Here is a 21,419-nt window from a genome sequence, read left to right on the forward strand (position 1 = left end):
CTAGCCAAGGAGGGAGCCACGCTGCACTCATACCTGAGGAACATTCACCCACCCAGCTCCAGCCTGGCTTACCATCACATGGGAGCAGGAGCAATAGGGGATAACAGACAGGGCACAATCCCAAAAGCTGGGAAGGGTAAAGTGTCTAACACAAGATTTGACAGACACGTAGAATAGGCAGGGAGAAGCAGCCTGACAGCAGGGCTGGGAACAGCTCTGGGCAGAGAAGGAGATAGGGAAATACTCAGTGCCTGGGAAAGGAGAAGGGTTGTATAAACTGTCATCGAAGAGGAGAAAGCCCACAGCTTCCAGGAGAAAGTATCAGAAAGTTATTGTAGTGGCAAAAGAGACCCAACAAGTGCATTTACAAATCACTGGTGGGCAGGGTAAAGCCTGGTGTCTGATTCTATTGAGCAACCAGAAATGCACTAACGGGGTCACATGCTGTGATTGCTTGGTATCCACCTCTCTCTCACAGCTAGAAACTTACCAGCCTTCAGCTGAGACAATGCCCATTGAGATGGGCTTGATGTTGTACTCATTTCAAGCTCTCCTGAATGCACATCTTCTCTCGGGATCAAAGATGACTTTCCACACTGGACACAATGCCCCTTCACCCTTCTTCCTGCACATAGGGCAGTTACTGCAGCTGCCCAGAGTAGGCAATTGGGATCATCCCAGTCACCCAGGTCTATCTGGCTGTCTCAACTCTCTCCAGTCTTTGGCATACCAGAGAGGCTGAAGAAGTAAAGCTTGACGCAGGGCCTTGAAAATCTCCCCACAGGATGTTCTTCACAAGAGAGTAGTTAGGGTGTCCAGGGCATTCTTGGAAAATCCAAAAGAATTAATAGATTTTGTGGTAAAAGAAAAAAATTCAAGTCTGATGCAGGAGGTGGAGAAAACTAGTGGGTGAAAGTTGTGCAGATCAGCCACACAATAAGTGAGCCCATATAAAATAGCAGCTCCTTGGCAAAAGAACATAAGGCTGTGGCTGTGTCTTTTTTACCCAGTGTAAGAGGGGACAGTCTGGCACAGTGCACTTTAGCTTGGCAAGGGAAGAAGGACTTGTCCAATTAGAAAAACAAGGAGGCTCTGCTGAGCTGGAATATCTCTTTCCCCAGTGGCATTCAGTCTGGTCTGCTTTTTCAGGAGGGAACAAAGGGAACTCTCACAGCCACTTGCAGGAAGCCACTCAAGGAGCAAAGACCTTTCATCATCTGTTCCTCAGTCCCCCCAGCTCCACCCTAGAAGACATTTTCCAGACTTTCCAGTCAGCCCTGAGATGTTGACTGGTGCACCAGCTTCATCAGCTCTCTGGCATGATCTGGCTGCATTCCCTCCCACCTTCAATGAGATAAGAGTCAGGAATGTTGTTCACACAATGGGTGTTACTATTCAAATCTGGAAACCAAAGCAAACACCAAGACCTTTCCTGCCAATCCCAAGGAAGGCATTGTAGACTTCCCTATGGAAGCAAACACATTTTTCCTGGTGAAACATCAACTCTGAAAAGAGCTCTTTTCAGGGTTGTTCTGAAGAAAAATGAAGGAGGCTGCATCAGGGAAGGGATCAGAGAAGGCAGCACTTGTCAGGGAGTTGCACTAACTCAATTTGAATGCTTCTGATTATCAGAGATGATTCACTTCTGTTCACTTTGCACCAAGTGTTGAGAAAGACATTGCATTTATCTTCATTGACTCACTGTTTCACAACATGAGCTTAAGGTATCCTTAATACTATGACAATGGGAAGGCTTGGTCACCCATATCCTGACCCCAACCACGGAAGGTCTGCAAAGGATTTCAGTAAATCCAGACAAATCAGAAAATGTGATAAAGAACTCAATTCTCCTCTATTAAAGAGATGGTGTGAAAATCTGCAAAATAAAAATGCAGATGTTCTGAGAAAAGAAATCAAGAGGATATGTGCGTGTCTGGAAAGATTGCTTTGATTTTAATCACCACAAGGTGAGTTTTTCTGTTATAAAATCAGACTTACAAGGAACATATTGTTTCTTTACTGTACGGAGTTGCTTTCAATAAGTTTATGGACAATTGTCAATCTCACAAATCCTTGTTAGATGGAACATCTGGAGCTAAAACCACAAAAAGTCAAAGATTATGCCAGGGACCATTTATATAAGCTGATCTAAAATTAGAGCAAAGAATTCATAAAATTTAAAAGAGGAAGGTAGAATTTAATGGCTGAATTAAAGACAACTCTTAAGAAAATCACAGGAACGAAGGAAAGGCAACACAGTTCTTTGTATGTTTGTTATGGTGTTACTTATCAGGTACAATTAACATACTCTGAAATAATGGTTCTCACTGTTCAACCAGCATTGTTATTTACTGTTACTGCCATCAGAACTGCTCAACACCCAGAGAGCAGACGGGGTTTCTAAAGCATTGGCTTCCATTCAAGCATCTAAATTGATAGCCATGTTCAGAGGAAATCTGACTGCATTGGGGACTGTCTGAAAAAACCTTTTAGCTAAAATAAGTGTATCTTTGCCAAAGTAGCCACATGTTTTAAAAAATGATGAGGGAATGGAATGGGAGAAAGGGATACACTGTACTCGATGAAGCATTATTCCTCAGACTTCTTCCCAGTCCTTGCCTTCCTTCCACCTCAGCAAGGCACAATGTCTTCCTTGTCAAGGGGAACATTCCCTCTCCAAGGTCCTATGTATGGCCAGTCTTCGCGAACGAAGATTTGGGAAGGGTCTTTACCCTTCGAGCCTGCGCAGTGGTCTAGTGGTTAGGAAGGTCCTATATCACAAGGTTAAAAACCTACAATTATTAGGTAATAGTTGTAAAGCAGTAGCAGCTAGGTGAACACAGCTTGTGTAAGACTCTATACATGCAGATATGCACCAGAAGCTCATTTTAGGAAATATGGTATGGTCCCCAGTGGGCAAAGAGGGCAGAAAGAAAACAAACGCATACAGATAAGAGGATAACTAAGATCTCTGAGGCCCTCAACAGTGGATCTGTGAAGAGATGATAGCACTGCCAGATCCCTACACAGCACCTTACTTTTGCAGAGCAATGAACACCACAGCTCACAGTTTGTTGTGGACAAGTGATATGGCCCTAAATTAAATGATAGTGGGGAGCAAAGCATCGATTGTCCTATGAACTGGCCACCTGTGCATGGTTGCCAAACGGGAGGTAAGAGATATGCATCGGATTCTGATGAGTGAAACACAAAAAGATAGAAGCACAATCACGTGCTCATTGTTGTATAGAGATGAACTCTGTAATTAGCATTTGTGGGGTAGTGTCTCAAAGAGAAAACAAGAAAGGAAATTGCAATGTGTCTATTTATTTCCATAGCTACTCTATGACTGAGAGCCACTCAGCAGCCTCTGCTATTTGTGGGAGGGTTTCCCAACAAAACATACCGAAGGCGCAGGAAAAGGGCTTGTGTGTTGTTTTCTCAACATACAGTCACAGCCCAACAGGTATAGTTCCCCACCCTGTAAAGGAGAGGGTGTAAAAGAATGCTGTCCTTAGAGACAATGGGACATAAATCACAAAGCCAGGCTCAGGGCAGCGAAAGAGAGCACACACAACTGATCAGTGATATAGTAGGAAGACGATATGACTGTCAATATCTACTTCACCACTGCAGGGATAGAGAGAGGTGACACACTAGAACACACAGAGGGGGAAGTGCCTGGTCTGCCAGCTGTGATCACAACTCTCATGCTATCCATTCTGCTTACCATGGGGGTTGAGGGTACACCAGACACCTGTGGTCAAGAATGTGCTGTTCACATTAATGACTGTTGTACTATCATACAGTCCTTCACGGAAAGGCACAACGGTCCAAACTTACCAGTCTCTCAACCCTCTCGCTCAGGTCTCTAAACCTTCCTGAGGACTGTCTGGAAAATTCATTATTGTACCGGATGTTGGTGAGTTTTACATTGGCACTGTAATAGAACAGCTTCTGATCTGTAAGGGAAAGAAGAGGAATAGGCAGTACTCGAAGCACCAAGATGAATGAATTTTAGAAAAACACCTGGGGCTGACTGATATCCAGACATCTAGGAAGTGGATGAGCCTTGGAATGTATATCCAACCCATTCAAATACAGCTTCCAAAAGCTAGGAGCCCAGGAGCAAGCACTCAATTGAGTTAGGTGATCAAAGCCCAGTTTCCCCAACAGTTACACTTGTGGCCAACCGGCAGCACTTTAGGGCTCACACGGGATCACAAGCTTCATCTTCCTGCTCAGTTACCTTTCTTCCTGGCCTGCCAACTCAACACCAAGCCCTGGCAGGCAGCTGCTAGTGATCGGGAACAGGGAACAGTGAAACACCACAGACAGACATGCAGAAGGCTCTGTTTGTCACTCATGTAAGGGAGACCACAAGACTTATGTATTGACTTAAATCACAGAAGCAGATCATGAGAAAAATGTGAAACAAGTGAAAGCAAGTGAAAGCTGACAGAAACCACAGCCCTAAACCACCCTGCACAGCAGGAAATGTTCCTAAGAGATCTGCAAAGATGCTAAATGAGGAAGGAAAGAGAGGTCTGGAGAAAACAGTGGTTTTTCCCCAAGTGAGCTTTAAACAGACTGGTGAAAACTCCCAGCACAACAGGCACAAAGGAAATGCACTGAGCATAGGAACAGTGATATATTATGTAAAACTTACCATATGCCAGAAAATAAACTAGGAGACCAATGGTGATAGCTGCTGCCACTGCTGTTCCAATAACAATTAGAGCAATTTTCCGGGGCTCAAGATGTCTTATTTTAATAGCTGACTGATGAATTCTGGGGAAAATTAGGAAAAACAAAGGGAGAAGATTAATAAGATATTCTTTTCTATTTAACAACACACACCCCCCCAAAAAAAAGAAAAAAGAAGGTAAAGTTTTCTCCCTTGATGAGTCCACATGATTCTTCCTAGCAATATTAATTGACTTCTCACCCTTCAACACCCTTGAAAATGAAACCATGACTCAAGACTATTTTGAAATAGATGTTGGGATGTGCTAGAAGTCAAAGAACACAGACAGGTTTGAGGGTTTGGTTTTTTTATTATTAGGGCCAAATTAAATAGGAGCCCTGCTAAGATTCTTATGTGACTCCCGACTATATATCTGCAAGAATAAAACTTAATTTTCAGCTAGGTGAACTTTCATACAGCAATTGGTAAAAAGCATCCTCTGATTTGTTAAGTACATATCTATACATTATACAAGCTGCTCAACCCATTTCAGCCTTCAAAGCAGAGCTGGACAAAAAAGAAAAGGAGATTTCAGAGGGCCAGCCTTTGCTTCCTGTTTTGCTTAGATTGAATCTAAAAGCAAGAAGAAAGCACTGCTTCAAGCAGTATTTGCTGAAGTGATAGAATGACAGGGAAGGGCAGGGACATGCGAGCAGATACAGGTAGGAAACCTCACCAGACACTTCTCTCTGCTGTGCTCTTAATTACAGGTGCTAATCCAAATTAACTCAAGGAAAGTCAATGGACAGTCAGTACTATAGTTAAACAAAAACTACCCGAAAAAAGTTGGTTACAGCAAATTCTGCCTTTGTCTATAAACTCAAAGACACCTGAAGATCCTTAAAGCCATTTTTCTACTTTATTGCAAAAAACACGGAAGAGGAAGCAAGAATTTTTGACAAAGAGTTCTTAATTGTAGAGTCAGATACCTCACTTATGCAGACATACCCACCTTCAGGTTAAGGTATAGCCTACCACAGGAAAGCAGGCTGCAGGGATCCTCTTCTGAGGCTGCAAGACACCTCAGTGAGTTCCCACATACAAAGTACACATAGCTCACTCCCAGAACATACATCTCATGAACCATAAGTTTAAATGCATTAAAATAAGTTGAAATAATTGCAAGCAATCACTGCAATTATTTGCAGTGCAGGAAAAAGACAGCAAGCACAGTGTGCACGGCACATAAATACCAAAGCAGGTCCTGATATTTCATTCTAATTCTATTGCAATGCCTTACAATTACAGCCTTATTACTGTGGCCTGGAAAACAACTGACTTAGGCCAAATATCATGATATTTGATTGAATGAGAATGAGAATAATAATTTGTCACTCAGATCTGTTGAGACTTGTCCTGCTTCTCCTATCTAGTGTTTCCTTCCCTCCTGCTACCCTGTGAAACACCTAGTAACCTCTCATCGAGTTTGATTCAAAATGCATCTGTGAATCCATTAAAAAAAAAAAAGCAAATTAAATAGTTTTGTTAAGAGTCCAGAGAAGAGCAGTTCCAAAATTATTTCTCAAACTACTGTATGGAAGTTGCCTTAAAACTTTAACTGGAGAAATTAAAAATAAGCAAGTATAAGTAGTCAGGACTTATTAATAAGAATATTTCTAAGTAGTAGCTTTTAGGTGAAACCATGAAGTCAGTGGTGAATTCAACTTTAATTTTTCGTGTGCGTTTGTTGTTTTACGGTTTGTTGGGGTTTTTTCCCCACTACTACAGCTAATAGCCTTTTGCATGGCTTATATGCTTTGCAAATGTGTCTACTATGTTTGAAGTGAAACAAAGTTACAGGAAAAGCCAACAAAACAACCAAAAGAATTGCATTTAACTTAAGACAACCTACTCTTGTATTCTTGTAGATACTGTCATTTAAAAGGCAGTTGTCTTGATTAAGCTGCACAGAAGGAAAACATTCAGAAGGTCTTTCAGCTATAATGATCCTGGCATAGCCCCAAACCAAAATGCTGGGTTGGAGAAGCCCATTTGAAAGGCTGAATGCCACCTCTACACCGCAGTAGGTGAGCCTGAAGAAATTACTGCCTATCATATCAGCAAAACAGCGGTTTCAGACCAAAGTAACATGACTGGGACACAGTTAAATAGAGCACTATAAATTTGAAACTTTTTCAGCATTCTTTTTTACATAGTGTAACATTTTTTTATAACTCTTCTTCTTTAGTTCTTCTTTCAAGTTCCGTGTTATCATTTGTCAAAGAGAAACCCCAGCCCGTAACAGTTACTCACGTGTGTAATTCTACTCACACGTGACTTTCATTTAATTCATGAAACCTGTTTGAGAGCATCATTTCAAAGAGATGCAGAGGGGTCTCAGCACCAGCTTCTAAACTGAATTTCCTCAAACAAGAAGCTGTTTGATAAATACATGTTAGAAAGTCACTTAATGGAGAGGGGGCATTACTGTTGGGGCCTTGGATGTCTTTTTTCTTTTTGTTTTGTCTGAATAAACTTTCCCCCTTCCTTTTACACATAAGCATGAAACACCTGTTAAATCTTATTCTCCACTCTTAATTTCTTTTGAAAACAAAAATTGGTTTTAGAAACAAAAGGTATTTTTGAGCAAAATATCCTTGATTAGACTGTACCATCTGGATGCTTCCCCATTTGAATAGACATTCTGCAGACCAGGAGGATTTCAAATCCAGGTTTTCAAAGATATCCATGAGACAAACCCGTAAAGATCATTGAACTGATACTTTTCCATTCCCATTAACTTTGAGCTTTATTGTTGCTTTGCTGTATCTCCTGAGGTTCATTCCTCAAATATTAATTATTGTATCTGACAACATGTCCCACTGAGTAAAACTGAACAGTACTTACAGGGGTTCAATATACACAAGAGAAGCAACCATGCCAGAACTGAAACAGCTTCAATCCATGTGATGACGTGTCAGGGCTTGAATACTCTGCAGAGAGCTGATAAAGTTCAACAGTAGGAATTTATTTTCTCAGATCAAGAGTCTAACAATCCTTTTTAACTCCTTTGGAACTGTCTGCCTCCAAGAGAGGGAACAGGGAGCGTAGCCTAGAAATGCACAGTAGGATTAAAAACACACCATTTGGGGAGATCACTGAAGTCCTCCAGAGCAGAAATGAAAATGAAAATTTTAAACCTGAACCAAATACCTGAAGCTGAAAGCCTTCCACTGACTTCAGAGGGCTTTCTGACAGGGCTTTTCTACCTACAGCTTAAGTGGTCCTTCCCTCTTCCCTCTTCCCCAGAAACTCTGCTCTTTCCCAGACAACCATGCCCATGCAGTAATCTTAAACATATTGCAATCACAGACTGGGTTTCATCTCTTGGCAGAAGACTGCTAAGTCCCAGATTAAGATTTGTCCTATGAGAAAGAGGAGTGAAATATTTGCCGACAGAGAGAAACAACAAAAAATGATATAAAATTGCTCACATTGCCATGACAATTTTACTTGTTTGTCCTCTCTTTGTTTTCTAATAACTCCAAACACTGTCTTGGTTTTCCAACTGACTCATTTTCCTAGAAATACCCACTGAGACCTTTCCTGAACAGTAGTAGGTAATCTGGAGCCCTGCATTCCGTACTTGTGTTCCTTCCCATCACACACAGAGAAGAACATTCTCCTCAACAAGGAGCTCACACCAACAAACACAGAGCCAGAGAGATCCCTCCTGTTATGCGTTTTACAAGACAGACATAAGAAGGACACAGTTAATAATGTCTGTCAACATTTCATAACAGAGGAGTATAAGGAGAAAAAATCAGTCTCAAAGAAAAATTAAAAATTAAGAGTACTATTCAGTAAACAAATATATAAACACTTCATTAAATAAATCATGCATGCACTTGCCTCACTCCAGCCTGAAACTGTTTGTTTACAAAAGAAATTAGTGTCTTTTATCTATTGGAATTTATATTCACTTCTTGCAAAGAAGCAGAATTACAACTGCCTTCAATGAGTCAAAATGTCTGCTTCAGAGGAAAAATCTCAAAAGTCTTCCTCACTGGGGCTGAAAGCACACTTGGACACCTGTGGAACCCCTCCATTACCTGCAGTGAGCTTCATATCAGAGACCATGTCTAGCTAAGTCAGCATGAACCAGGAAAGACAGCACAGGCTCTGCTTTGGCATACATGCACTGACAGTGTCTGCTCAAGAAAGGTGCTGACAGGACAGACAACTGAAAAGCCAAGCCCAAAACAGTCACCTAGAGATGATATCTTGTGGGCTATTATATGTCCTTTGTTTTTAGTCGTGTAAGAGAGGCATACTTAGATTGACAAATTTTCTCCACTGTTTTAGAATACGTGTAGCACCTCTCTCTTAAGGTGTTTTGAGGAAAAAAACATTTATAAAAACCACTATCAGCCTTAGCAATAATTGTAATATATGGAATACACAAATAATAGGATAGTAATGTGTTTTAATTTGTTTACTTAAATATGTTTACTGGTATATGAAAACTATACTGAACATCACTATGAAGGAGTTCTGCAAGTCTGATACAACAGACCAGCTTGTGTGCAGCAGCACACAGTTTGTGTGCAGCTGTGACAGCCTATGTCTACTCAGAATATGACCCAAAGTATCCAAGTTCCCCTGTAGTTTAGAAGCTTACATTTCTAGACAATAATACATTTTTCTGTATTTTATACTTTATGTCCTAATTTCAACTGGGATACAGCTAATTTTCTTCATGGTAGCTGGTGCAGTGCTGTGTTTTAGGTTTAATGTGAGAATAATGTTGATAACACACTGATGATTTAGTTGTTGCTCAGTAGTGCTTATTGTAAGTCAAGGACTTTTCAGTTTCCCATGCTCTGGCAGTGAGCAGGGGCAAAAGGAACTGAGAGGGAGCATGGCCGGGACAGTTGACCTGAACTGGCCAAAGGAATATTCCACACCACAGAGCATCATGCTCAGTGCTGTTTTTTCCCTGAATCTCCTCCCCATCCCACTGGGATGGGGGCTAGTGGGGGGGAGGGGGGGGAGTGGCTGCATGGTACTTAATTTCTGGTTGGAGTTAAACCAGGATATATAATAAACAATTACTAGGCTGGGTAGATAAACAGTGAGATGCTGTAATCTAGCAACATATTTCCACAAATTTCTTCATGAGAAAAATGCTGTTGAAATTAGAGAAAGATCCTTAGACAATTGGTTCAGCTGATACTGAAACCCCAGGCAATTGTCCAGCAGCAGAGAAATTGGAAAATTTCCATGTTCAGTTCTGTGTAAAATCTGTCCCCCTGTCATGACCAAGTCTGTCCACAGACCACATGAAGCCTTCAGATTGTCTTATATCAGAAGCATGTCAAACTAAGCCATCCCAAGCTTTGTGTTAGTTTGGCTTCATTTAAAATGAAGATCTGCATGTAATCAGAAACACAAACACGGAAGGAGTATATGGTGGAAGAAGAATGCCTTGATTTTAAAATCTTATGCTGACCCAAAATGCTCAATCATAAAACCGCCTGTGAAAAAAAATCAATAAATGAAACACTTCTGAAACATCATCTAAGATGAATAGCAGGTGCCAGAAAAGGGCATCCTGCACTGGGGCTTGCTCAGTGAATGAACATGACTAGATTTTAAGGCTCAGGAGAATATCTTGTCTTATTCTAGTTTTCTTGTCTAAAATGGCCAGAAACTGAGCGCATGTGGCAACAAAACACAAATGGAAGCAATTCTCTATGAGTCAAATCAGGTGTGGAGTGTACCAGAATCAAAAGTATTTCACTAGGGTTTCCTAAACTCAGGATGTACTCTGGGACAAACTGACAGAATAGGTTTTTGTTTGGCACCAGGCAGGAACCACATCTGCCTCCTACAATAATCAAAGTTAACTCCCATTAATGTCAATGGCACATGAGTGTTCTTGCACCAGGGCTGGTATCTATTTCCTGCTACACCTCAACAGTCTGTAATTTGCATTCATATTGCCCACCTACTGCATGACAAATTGGTGCGAGTGGCACTGCATTTCCACATGCATATTCACTTTTAGACTACCATATACAGCGCCAGCTACTCTGTACCTCGCCCTGCCAGGGCACAAGATCTTCACAAGGAAGTTACAGATAGGACATTGCACTTGCGTTCCAGACTGCAGGACACAGCACAACAGAGGGACAAGACCAGTAAGGCTGTCTACTCCGCCCGGTTTTCCTTAGCGGCTTTGCTTCCGGAAGGATTTTAGGGAGCACACATTCCAACTTAGCTTGAAATGTTCTGAAAAGAGGCATCTTGGAACTGGATAAATCTAATACTGAAACACCCCTCTTATATGGGACTAAGGCAGAGGACGATGAGCTCAAACAGCAAGGCTTACAGCTCCACGCTCAGATCCACATCCCTGCATAGCAAAGAACTCTGGGCATCTAACAGACTACAAAGGAGCTTTGATTAAGACCAGGCAGTTTCCACCCCTTCCCAAACATGAAAATATTTAACTATCCAACACAGATTTTTCATTAATGTACTTTAGATTTTATAATAATTTAAACAGCCATTTAAACAATTAAATTCTTTCCTAAGTAGGAGGTAAAGAAACTGTACTCAGATGTTGTTTAACTACCCTCTAGCACACTGTTATTAAAATTATTTACACCACTGTATACATCAACAAGACCTGGCAACTAGGTTTACCTCTAACTAGAAAACAACATGGCTTTTCAATTCTGTTAGGTAGAGAACTCTCACTTAGTTTTCCCTTTTCATTTAACACACACAAACTGGTATTCACAACTGATGGGGATTTCTTCGTCACCTGGCAGTAAGAGTGGCATAACTTTTAATTTGTGGATATTAAACAGGGCAGGGGATCTTGGGGTATTGAGCAGGGTACCACTAGGGAACACAGAACAAAAAGTTGAAATCCATCTTCTCTTGGCAAAGATGACATTGTATTGACTAAAATTATATTGTTCCCACAAAATGAGAAAAAACACCAAAGTGTGCATCAATAATAATTTTTGTCCATCCAGAAACAATGTTTCTATTTCAGCATGCCCAGAAATTATTTAGAAAACCCAATTTTTAAAAATACTGAGGATGGAAAAAATAAGTAGTACCTTGCAATCATCCGCAGCCGTTTGCCCAAAGCAATGCCAGAGAGGAGAGTAATATTTTAATCTTTAACAATCCACACAAAAATTCAGCCATCCAGCCAAATAAATAGGATGTTAAAAAAATATTTCAGATTCTTTGGGATTTTGTTTCTGAGGTCAAACTTCTAAGCTTCATCAACTTCTGAGGCAACAACAAGAAAAAAACTCATGGGAGACTGAGTATCCCCCACTGCCATGTGAATCCAGAACCCAGTGTGTTGAACAGAAATAAATTCCAAGAGGTTTGCTGTACACTTGTGACACAATCTCTGCTCTGACCCAACAGAGCATAGTAGAGTGTTGCAGCTGGAAGACTTATTTTTGTAAAAATACTCTGAACTTTTCAGCACTGCCTTAATTATTTTTACAGTAAAACAAAACTAAGGATGTCCAGCATCTCTGATTGCACAAAATACTTTCATTACTCCTGGGAAATAAGGCTTCTTCCTTATAAAATACAAGGGTCAAAACCAGAATGATGAACGCCTATAGTGTTCCCCTCATGTGGTTGTGCTGCCATCACAGAATTGACGGGAATTTTTTGCAGGATTTGGGGGGAAATGTTATTGCAACTAGACCTGATCAAAACCCATAGTTTCCAAAAATCATGTTACTGCATTTGATTTTGACACAAAAGAGTTTCCTGGATTCTGCACTGCTGCAATAAAAGCCTGCTGGAGGCAGGATGAGATGGTCACAGGGAGGAAAGGTGAATGTCAACCTGAGCCATCACATCATCTTTCTAAACAGACAGCAAATGGTTGTGCTCCTGGCCATGGTAGAGAAGGATTTCCCTTGGCATTTCTCACTCCAGCCACATGTTACTCTTTTTATCCAGTCCACAATCTCCAAAACCTCCCATTCAGCCTGCAGTTTACTGTTTAGTTTTCCCTCTAATGACCCTTCTCAGGCTGAACATTTAAGACAGATACCTGATGTACCCTAGGTCTAAGAGGAAGAAAGAGGCAGCGACAGAGCAATGAGCTCCAAAATCAGGCAAGAGAACAAACAGATTTCTTTTCTGTATATCTATCCTAAAGCTTTCCCATAGACAGTATCCTTTACCACCATTACACCTTCAAGTTAGACTAGCTGAGCTAAAACATGCCACCTACTTTTGAAGGTCCCATGGTAGGTCCCGGTAGGTCTGGTAGCCTTTCTGACCGCCAACGAAGACTTTGCTAAAGTCTGGTCTGCGCAGCGAATGGTGCTGGAAAATGCAGGAGTCGCGTTGACTGGTGTGACGGGAAGGGAAAGGTGTTGAATGAAGATCCTTCATTGAGGCACAGCTGGCGCAACACCCAGCACCCTGTGGGTTATTGCAAAATGAGGGAACGAACTTCAGAATAAAAACAAACAGAGGTAAGCATGGAGTTGATAAGGAGACTGCAACCTTCAGATCAGCTCCGCATCAAAGAGCTCCCCAGGCAGGCAGAGATGGAGTGAGCAGATAAACCGGCCCAAGCAAGAAGACTTGTTCTTCACTACAGTGGAACAGGAAGTGCGCGAGATCTCCCTTTTCCAGCACTCCCTTTCTGTCCAACTTTCTGTCTCCTGAGCAGCAGCACCTTCTACCATACACTCGCTGTAAAACCCACAGGGGAGAGGCACCACACTGACCACAATGCTAAGTCACTTCTCTTCTGAGATAGCCAACACAAAAACAAATATCGATGTAAATGGCTTGGTCAGCCAAGCCTCATCTACCTTGGTGCTCACTCATCCACAGCTGTTCTGGACTCCCTTGGCATCAGGGACAAGACAACTATAAGTATCCAGCCTCCTAATTACATGTTAGTCATTTAATGGTTGGCATAACCCCGCCTGTGGAAAATGCTTACTCTGTGAAAAGGGCCACCAATCTCCTTGGAATTCCCTTCTCCAAGCACAAATGTGTTTCTTCAGAGCCAGCTGAAAAGGGAAAAAGTAGAGATTCACTAGTGAGAAAACCCGCACTTGCATCTAAAATCCCAAACCAGAAAGTAAAATTACCAGAAACCAAATCTCTGGTTTCTGGTTTTTGATGCACTTGCATTTGTGCCCAAAAGTTTGAAGCATTTGGTTTTCCAAAGAAGTCTCAAGGTTTCAATCATTTTTATGGGAACACTTACTATCTTCCAGAAACAAGCTCATATAAAGGGAGGGAATAAAAAAAAAAAAAAAAAAAAAAAAAGAAAGGAAAATTTTACCTGATCATACCAAGTCCTTTTCCATCTTTCCCCAAAGATGCCCATTCACAGGCATTTCAATGCCATTTTATAAACACTTGGGCAGACAATTTTGAGGACAATGAGAAAAGCTGATCACTGCTGTACAGCATCTGCTATTCCTCTAATCTTGATTTCTTGCTTTGCTTTGATCAAATTAATTGAATTTTTTGGCTTCTCCTCACTCCCTGTAGAAAGGGCATTGTTGCAGTTACCTACCTCACCTGGGGCTTTACTGACCGAATACACACGTACCTGTCAAGTACTAATATTCTCCCTGGGCCTACACCCCGCCCAGTTATTTTCTTTTTCAAAATTAGTAAAACTCAAAAAAGATTGTGCACAAAGGATTCTCTTCTCCACTCAGAAACACACACACCCCCAAAGGAACTCCAGCACTTGATGGAGTGTTGGAAATTGATTACAAACCACTTCAGTGCAGGAGTCAAGAAAATACCTTAGAAATCTTCAGTTTTTTTCTTTTTTACACTGGGAAACACTGGAAAAAGATGACCCTTGAAGCATTTACTCTGTGAGATGCAGAGAATTGTTCCTGGTGTGTGCAGTTCAATGGCCAACTCTAACCACCTGGGTCACCCAAAAAATATATTACAGGAGAAGTAGATTTTACCAAACATCTAGATTTTGAGACAACAGTTACTTGAAATCTTGAGCCCTGAACAAGAATGAAAAGCATTCATTAGAATTGCAAAGGGTCTCAGGAAGAAGTGCTAGAAGAAAGGTGTTGGATAACAGAATGAACTGAATGAACTTCTGGTAACTTTCAGATCACACTAGGACAGACCTTCCTGTTACTATTCCAGGATATGAATAACTAAGGTATTACAAAGAAATTATTCCATTTTCTTACAATCAAGAATTTTTTGCAATCTGCCTAATAAAACTTTAAGTAGGTTGCTTTTGTTTTCAAATTAATTAACCAGTAAGATGAGCTGTCCTGTCAAACAGTGTGAAACAAGGAAATACACTTGCCTGGGTCAGTGTTTTGCATCAGAATGCAAAATCAATTTACACATACATGTCCCCCAGGAACAATGGTACAGACAGGCCAAGAAAAGACAATGATTAAGGAATAATTTTCCTAACAATAAATTATCAAGTTGCAAAGTGTGGGGTATTAGGGTGTTATTCAGTAAGCTAGGTAATTACTAATCTTTTTGGTTAATACTAGGGAACCAGGACGGAAACTAGCTATCAAAGTGTAGGGTGGAAATCTGAGAATGTGGGTGCACAGGATTTTGTGAATGAAAGTGTAAAAAGATGTAATGACCATTCTCTCAGTTTAACCCTGCAAAGTCAGCCCAGCCGGTCAGACAGACTGCTTGCCCAAGAATGGTAATAATAGACTTCCTTGGTTTATCTTTGCATACTTACACAGGCTCACAGGCTGTAAAGACAAAGAATACCTTTAGAAAAGACCATTGGCCAGCCCTGTAGCAATAACATCTTCGGAATTTACAAGCAAAGATGTTTTACGTAATTGTCTACCAGTTACTCAACCCAGGCCACAAATTTTAGACCAAAGACAACAGTCAGTCGTTACTTTTACACTGAGAAGTGATTGGTTTTGCCGATGATATTTTACAGAACTGACAGAAGTGCTGTTAAACAGCATGGCCTTAAACAACCTGAAATAATTAGAGCTGCTCTGAGCAGGGGTTTTGACAAGGTGACCTCTGTACATCCCTTCCAATCTAAATTACTTTGTGATTCTGTGAGCATCTGATAAGACGAAACTGGTACACTGCAATGAAATCCTTCCCTGGTCCACTCATTTTTCCATCAGCACACCTTGACAGCTCAGTTATGGCTTCAGGCCTCCCTCTCTTGAAAAACACAAACATGTCTTGCATTTGGCCTTCAAAATTCAGGGGAAGACCTGAATGAGCTACATTTCTTCATACTTTTTAACTTCAGCTGTGGAAATGCTGCACAACTTTACTGTTTTGACAGAAAAAGTTCACCAGTTTATTATCGCATGTTTTCCTTTACTACATGAAATGCCTGGCGAGCCTCTTAATAACTGACGGCAGTTAATAACTGATAAGTAGAAAAACAAAACCAGAATATCCACTAAAAGGATAGAATGATTCTCCAGAGCCAATGTAAGGGCTGGGAGAGAAGCCAAGTCCTTATCTTGAGCCTTGAAAAGTCACTTGGGGTCAGATTTTATTACGTGCCCATCAGCTTTGAGATACTGAACACCTGGAGGCTCTCAGATGCTATAGAAGTGGCCTCAAGCTCTGAAGTATGCTAGATCCTGTCCTGGTTGCTTTCCAAATAGTTCCTCTTTCCAGGCCCTTGTAACAGAAACTGCTACACCCATCTGAGTTGCAGCCAGGGATGCCAGCCCAAAATACCAGCAACACCCTTAGACAGTAGAAGTCCCCCACTACCAGATCATTAAAAAAGAATTCATAGCCTGTCACCCCATTTGAGGCAAAAAGGTGGCACACGTGTGCCTGTCCCCTGGAGCTGCCCAGCCAGAGCTGCTGTTTGGTACAGTGAAACAGGACAGCTTTTATTTTCTTCCATCAGGGTAACTAACCAGTCTCTACGTCCACTGCACGAATCCTCTGCTCCCTGTGAAGGCACACAGCATCTCCAAAGAGAGAGTGTCTGAGGTGCTTAGACTAGGCTACAAAGAACAAGGCCCATGAAAATAAAAATAAATCCTTTACAGGCACAGATCAAATTAAACAAAAGAAGAGCAGCATTGTCTCACACATCTGAAGTGCTAGAGGGACTGACTGGGAGCACTTAGACAGATCTCTGTGGAAAGTAGCATACACAAAACAAGGCTTTTCTTACATCTCTACATTTGCAGAAGATAGGTAGCTTGGATTTGATTTCATATTATTTGTTAGCAGCTAAGTTGCCTGGTGGAAGCCAAGTGGAGTCTGGCTCTTTGAGACAGTTTCTGCTAGAGCTATTACCTGTTCTAGTTTACTCTGCAGCAGCATACAAAATCCCACTGTGATCCAGTGGTCTCATGATTTATCATACACTGCATTAGCCTTCAAGACTTCATAGACTAAATTAGACATAGGAAAATCATGTTCAAGACCTCCATCCTGCAGCTGTTTTGACTCTGGCTGTCCTTTCAGACACAGTTTGGGAGATTAGTCACTGAAAAATGCAGCATGCATCAGGCAGGACTGCACAGTACCAAATGAGGGTCCCGCTTGGTTTGCTGCCTCCCTGTGAGACTCTCTGGTAACCTGTTTTCTACCTAGGTGGCACAGAATGGATTGTTTTCCATTCCAAGCCCTACAGGGCCAGGCAAGTTTGGGATAACAGCACTGGGTATGGCATCTAAGGGTCAAGCATGAAGATGACCTGGTGTCGTCTTCTTTGGGTTCTTTGGGTTGTCTCCTCTAGCTCAGGGTATGGTACAGTTTGTACCAAGATTCCCAACCTGACAGGAAAGGAACAAGAAGAAATCTGATCAGTGTCTTCAATCCACAAGAATCATCAGGAATTCTCAAAATGGGAGATCAAAGCAAGAAACAGCCGCATGCCACTGCAAACCTTCCATCCTATCAAATTCTCAAAATTACTGCTGCTCTTTGCTATCTTGTTTTCAAGAAGGTTGGTGAGCTCAGAAAACAGACCCATGATACCAACAATACCTCACAATTTACCTTTCCAGTCTACTTTTCCACAGGACAAAGCTCTGGCTTTGGTATTGCAGGTAAGCAGATGAAACCTGCTCAGTCCCTTGCTCTCACAGCCACAGCCCACTGTACTTAACGCACTTAAAGGAGAGCATCTGATGCCAGCTTTCTGATGGGAGAAAAGGCTGAAACTCACGCAGTGTTGCAGATGCCTATGCTTAAAACTGAAAGGCTGTAGCCCCCCCAGACTTTGCAAGAATATTATATGGCATCTCTGCATCTTCCAAGGCAGCAGGACACAGTGCCTTGTCCTCCTGCTCCTCTCTGCTTAACTGAGGGAGCACCACCAGCAGCCTAGAGCTTAAGGCTCTTGTACAATACGATTCACCCTCTAGTGGATAACATGGGACCTATTTACCTTCACATCAATTTGGACAACCTCTGGCCAAGTGGGTAAATTCTGTCCAAGTCTGGATGACGTTTTGCTCTTCTAATAGTTATGTTCTTCTCCCCATTACACTCTTCAAACAAGTCAATAAAGTCAGATGATTAAGACTACATAAAAGTCAGCACATAAATCCATGGTATAGGATCATAGTAACACATTCTAAAACAGAGGAGTCTCCAACTTACAGTAGCTTGCTGTGGTGCAGGAAATTAGCAAGTACATGAAAACAGAAGGTAAATTTAACAGGTTTTATTAAATTTACATATAAATTACATTCCTGTGCGTCATGCATGATTGTATAGTTAGATACATCCCATTCTGCCTTGAGTGAAAATGTTCATTCCTCACAAATAGGTGAGAATGCAGCTTAAAAGGTATACAAATCTGCTAGACCACCTAAACCAGATAAGAAGTTTTGGCTTCAGGTTTCCATAATTTCCCTCAGGAAAAGCCAGACAAGGATGAAATCAGCATATTTTTGCCACAAGTAAGGGATTCAGACCCATCACATCCATCCACACCAACATTCCGAGTGGATGAGGGATGTTCTTTTAAGTGCTCTTCTTGATAGTCACCATTTACACTGCTTTGCATCACCAAGAGGACTCAGAGCATGTAAACTACAACTACATAGCTTCCAGAGGAAACTGGATCGGAATTTTCCAGCTGCTACAAGGAAAAACTCCACAAGGCAGTCCAAAATAAAGGCTCCCAAAACATACACCATGTAGATACCAGGTCCTCTTCACCCCCATCCTTCTGGCTGTACTGTGCTGGCACTTGGCATTAAGGTGGATCAGGTACTCTATCTCTCCGAGTAGATGCTCAGAACCTGCAGCTCCTTAAGCAAATGACAAGTTCGCTTTTTCAGCCTTGTGCGCACCTCTTTGGAGAATGAGATTTACTGCAGCGCTTGATACAGTGCAAATGTGTAAGGCTTTCAGATATTGTACCCAGAAGAAGCACAACTGGAAAGTTTGCAGATGCAAAATTAATTTTTTTGCCATCTACTTACCTGTTTTGGGGAACCAGTCAGAAAGTTGGTATTTTAAAGACTAAATATCCTAAGTGTTCAAGTTACAGTGAAATCCAGCAGGATGGGGAAACCGTTATGCACTTTGAAAACCCAAGCCTAGAGTACTTTGAAAACTGGAAATCCATGGTATCTTGTAATGATGCTTTTCTCCATAAAGACCAAATTTCATTCATCATCCTGGTAAGAAAATTGCTACTGCCAAGGAAAAAAAATTCATATATACTTGTCATACATTGATTTTGAGCTTCCTTTACAAGCAGTATACTTAAAAGTCATGTTATGCTGAAGGGACTAAAATTAAATTTGCTGGGTTCGGACCTATGGAACCAGTCTGACAGTTTTTATTCCCTATGTAGAAATTAAGCCACCTAGTTTTGTTTCTGAAGCTCACAACATTCCACGAGAAAAGTTCCCTGCAAAAAACAAAATTAAATGCCAGGTATACACAACTATAGAACATACAACAGCTGCAGACCTTCTCTGGGGATCCAAATATTTCAGTACCTCCAGTGGGTGTCTAGAAGAGTATGGATCTACGTACTGGCAAACAGATCACAGGATGTGTAATCAAAATAGTTCTGTTAACTGGATTGATTGCTGCTCTCTTTGGCAGCATTTGCAGTGAGCTACACGGTCAGAGGGGGTCCCTGAACTGCCATTGACTATGTCAACTGACTTGTGCTCAACTTGGACAACACTTTGATCCTAAGACTGTAACCACTGGGGGCCTTTCCCCCATTCTTTTTAAATAAGAGCACGCCAAAAGCCTGTCGCTAGCCTTTTCTTGTGTAAGACTCTTCTTAGTGCGCTGGACTAGCTCCAAGTATTGGCAGTGGGGCCAGTATCTCCTCTGCCGAGTTCTTTCTCTTCTGATCACAGAGGGAGAAGAGAGCAGTTGAATGGTTCATTATCTAGCAATTAAGTCCACAGCACATAAAGTGTTGGAGAACCTGCAGACTCACCAAGAGAAGCATCTTCACTAGCAATAGGTGTGTTCTGCTGCTGAGTTGTAGAAAGTGTTTGAGGCCTACCTGGCAGACAGAAACATGGGCTCCTGAAAACATCAAGTCAGAGAGAATATGAGGTTTGTGTGGTTGAGATCAAAAGAGTTAGCTACAGTCTTACAATTCAACACAGGCAATTCCTACTTTCCATCAGAAGAGAGAGATCTTTACATAAAATTAGTGAGTCAGTCAGGAGTTCTGCCCTGCTCTGAAGGAGATGAGTATTTCCACTGTAATAAAAACCCTTTTTTTTTTTACAGGATACAGCTGAAGATGCACATATTCAATAATAAAGACTTAAGAATAGCATTCACAAAAATAAGCAGTTTGAGACGGGTTTTTTTGACAATGGTCATACCAATATTGTTACAATCGTCCATCCTGCACAAAAAGCAAAGGACTTTTATTCAGAAAAATACAATCTGGATAGTTAAAAATGGAAATTAATTCAGCCAAATACTCTAATACGACAACAGAGTGGTATGAACATAAAGTAGTTTTCGGTCTTAAGTGCAGCAGCCACTCTCATGGCAAATACTGTCGTAGGGGCTGCTTATATGAAGCGATGAGTGGGCACGCATACACTTGATCAAAGAAGGTGGACACAAGCTGGTGTTTTCCACAAATTCATTTTCAGGAAAACACAGCAAGGAAAAATTCTCTATTCACTTAAGTAAGAGTCCAACTTGATGTTAGGAACCAGGACTTCTCTAAGCTATCTTCCATTCTTCATTATAGTACACTCCCTGGAATGATGCAGGAAAAAGCTCAAGAATTCAGAAGCACAGCAGCCTTGGAGTCAAGAGCTGAATTGTAGTTTGTCTATGGATAGATAGGGCCTTGTGAGCACACAGCAAATGGGTGGGTCACGTTTCGGTTATAACTTGTCTTGGATGCTGGTAGATGATTGTTTGGGCTCAAACACTTTGCCTGGGTATCAGAGCTGGAGCCAAGACATTTGACCATGGAGAAAAAAGGGTCCGTATATTGCATATAGATGAAGGTGGTTGTCCCTCTGACAGACTACTTCCTGAGCAAACAACTGTCACATGGATCAAGTCCATTCCTGTCCGGCTGTAGACCAAACCAATTTCAAGTCCTAGACTACTCCAAGCTTGGATACATGACCACAAGCTAAGCCAGCAGCTCTTTAGACGGTGACCACAGAGTAGAATGTGTCAGAGGAATAGCTGTACACAGCCCACAGAACTTAACCTGCTCCAGGTT

The 21,419-nt window shown here is 41.5% G+C and overlaps 1 protein-coding gene across 1 annotated transcript in view; it reads right to left on the minus strand.

Annotated features, from left to right (window-relative positions):
• Positions 1 to 13,138, minus strand: part of LOC116785985 (transmembrane protease serine 11E-like) — a 39,373-nt gene extending 26,235 nt beyond the window's left edge. Inside the window, exons 1-3 of the mRNA XM_032686232.1 lie at positions 12,975 to 13,138; positions 4,670 to 4,791; positions 3,844 to 3,962 (exon numbers count right to left, since the gene is read on the minus strand). Coding sequence (XP_032542123.1) covers positions 3,844 to 3,962; positions 4,670 to 4,791; positions 12,975 to 13,138 — 405 coding nt within the window. The remainder of the gene's footprint in view (positions 1 to 3,843; positions 3,963 to 4,669; positions 4,792 to 12,974) is intronic.
• Positions 13,139 to 21,419: the final 8,281 nt, after the last annotated feature.

The sequence above is a fragment of the Chiroxiphia lanceolata genome, chromosome 4, assembly GCF_009829145.1.
Source record: "Chiroxiphia lanceolata isolate bChiLan1 chromosome 4, bChiLan1.pri, whole genome shotgun sequence".
Classification (NCBI taxonomy): domain Eukaryota; kingdom Metazoa; phylum Chordata; class Aves; order Passeriformes; family Pipridae; genus Chiroxiphia; species Chiroxiphia lanceolata.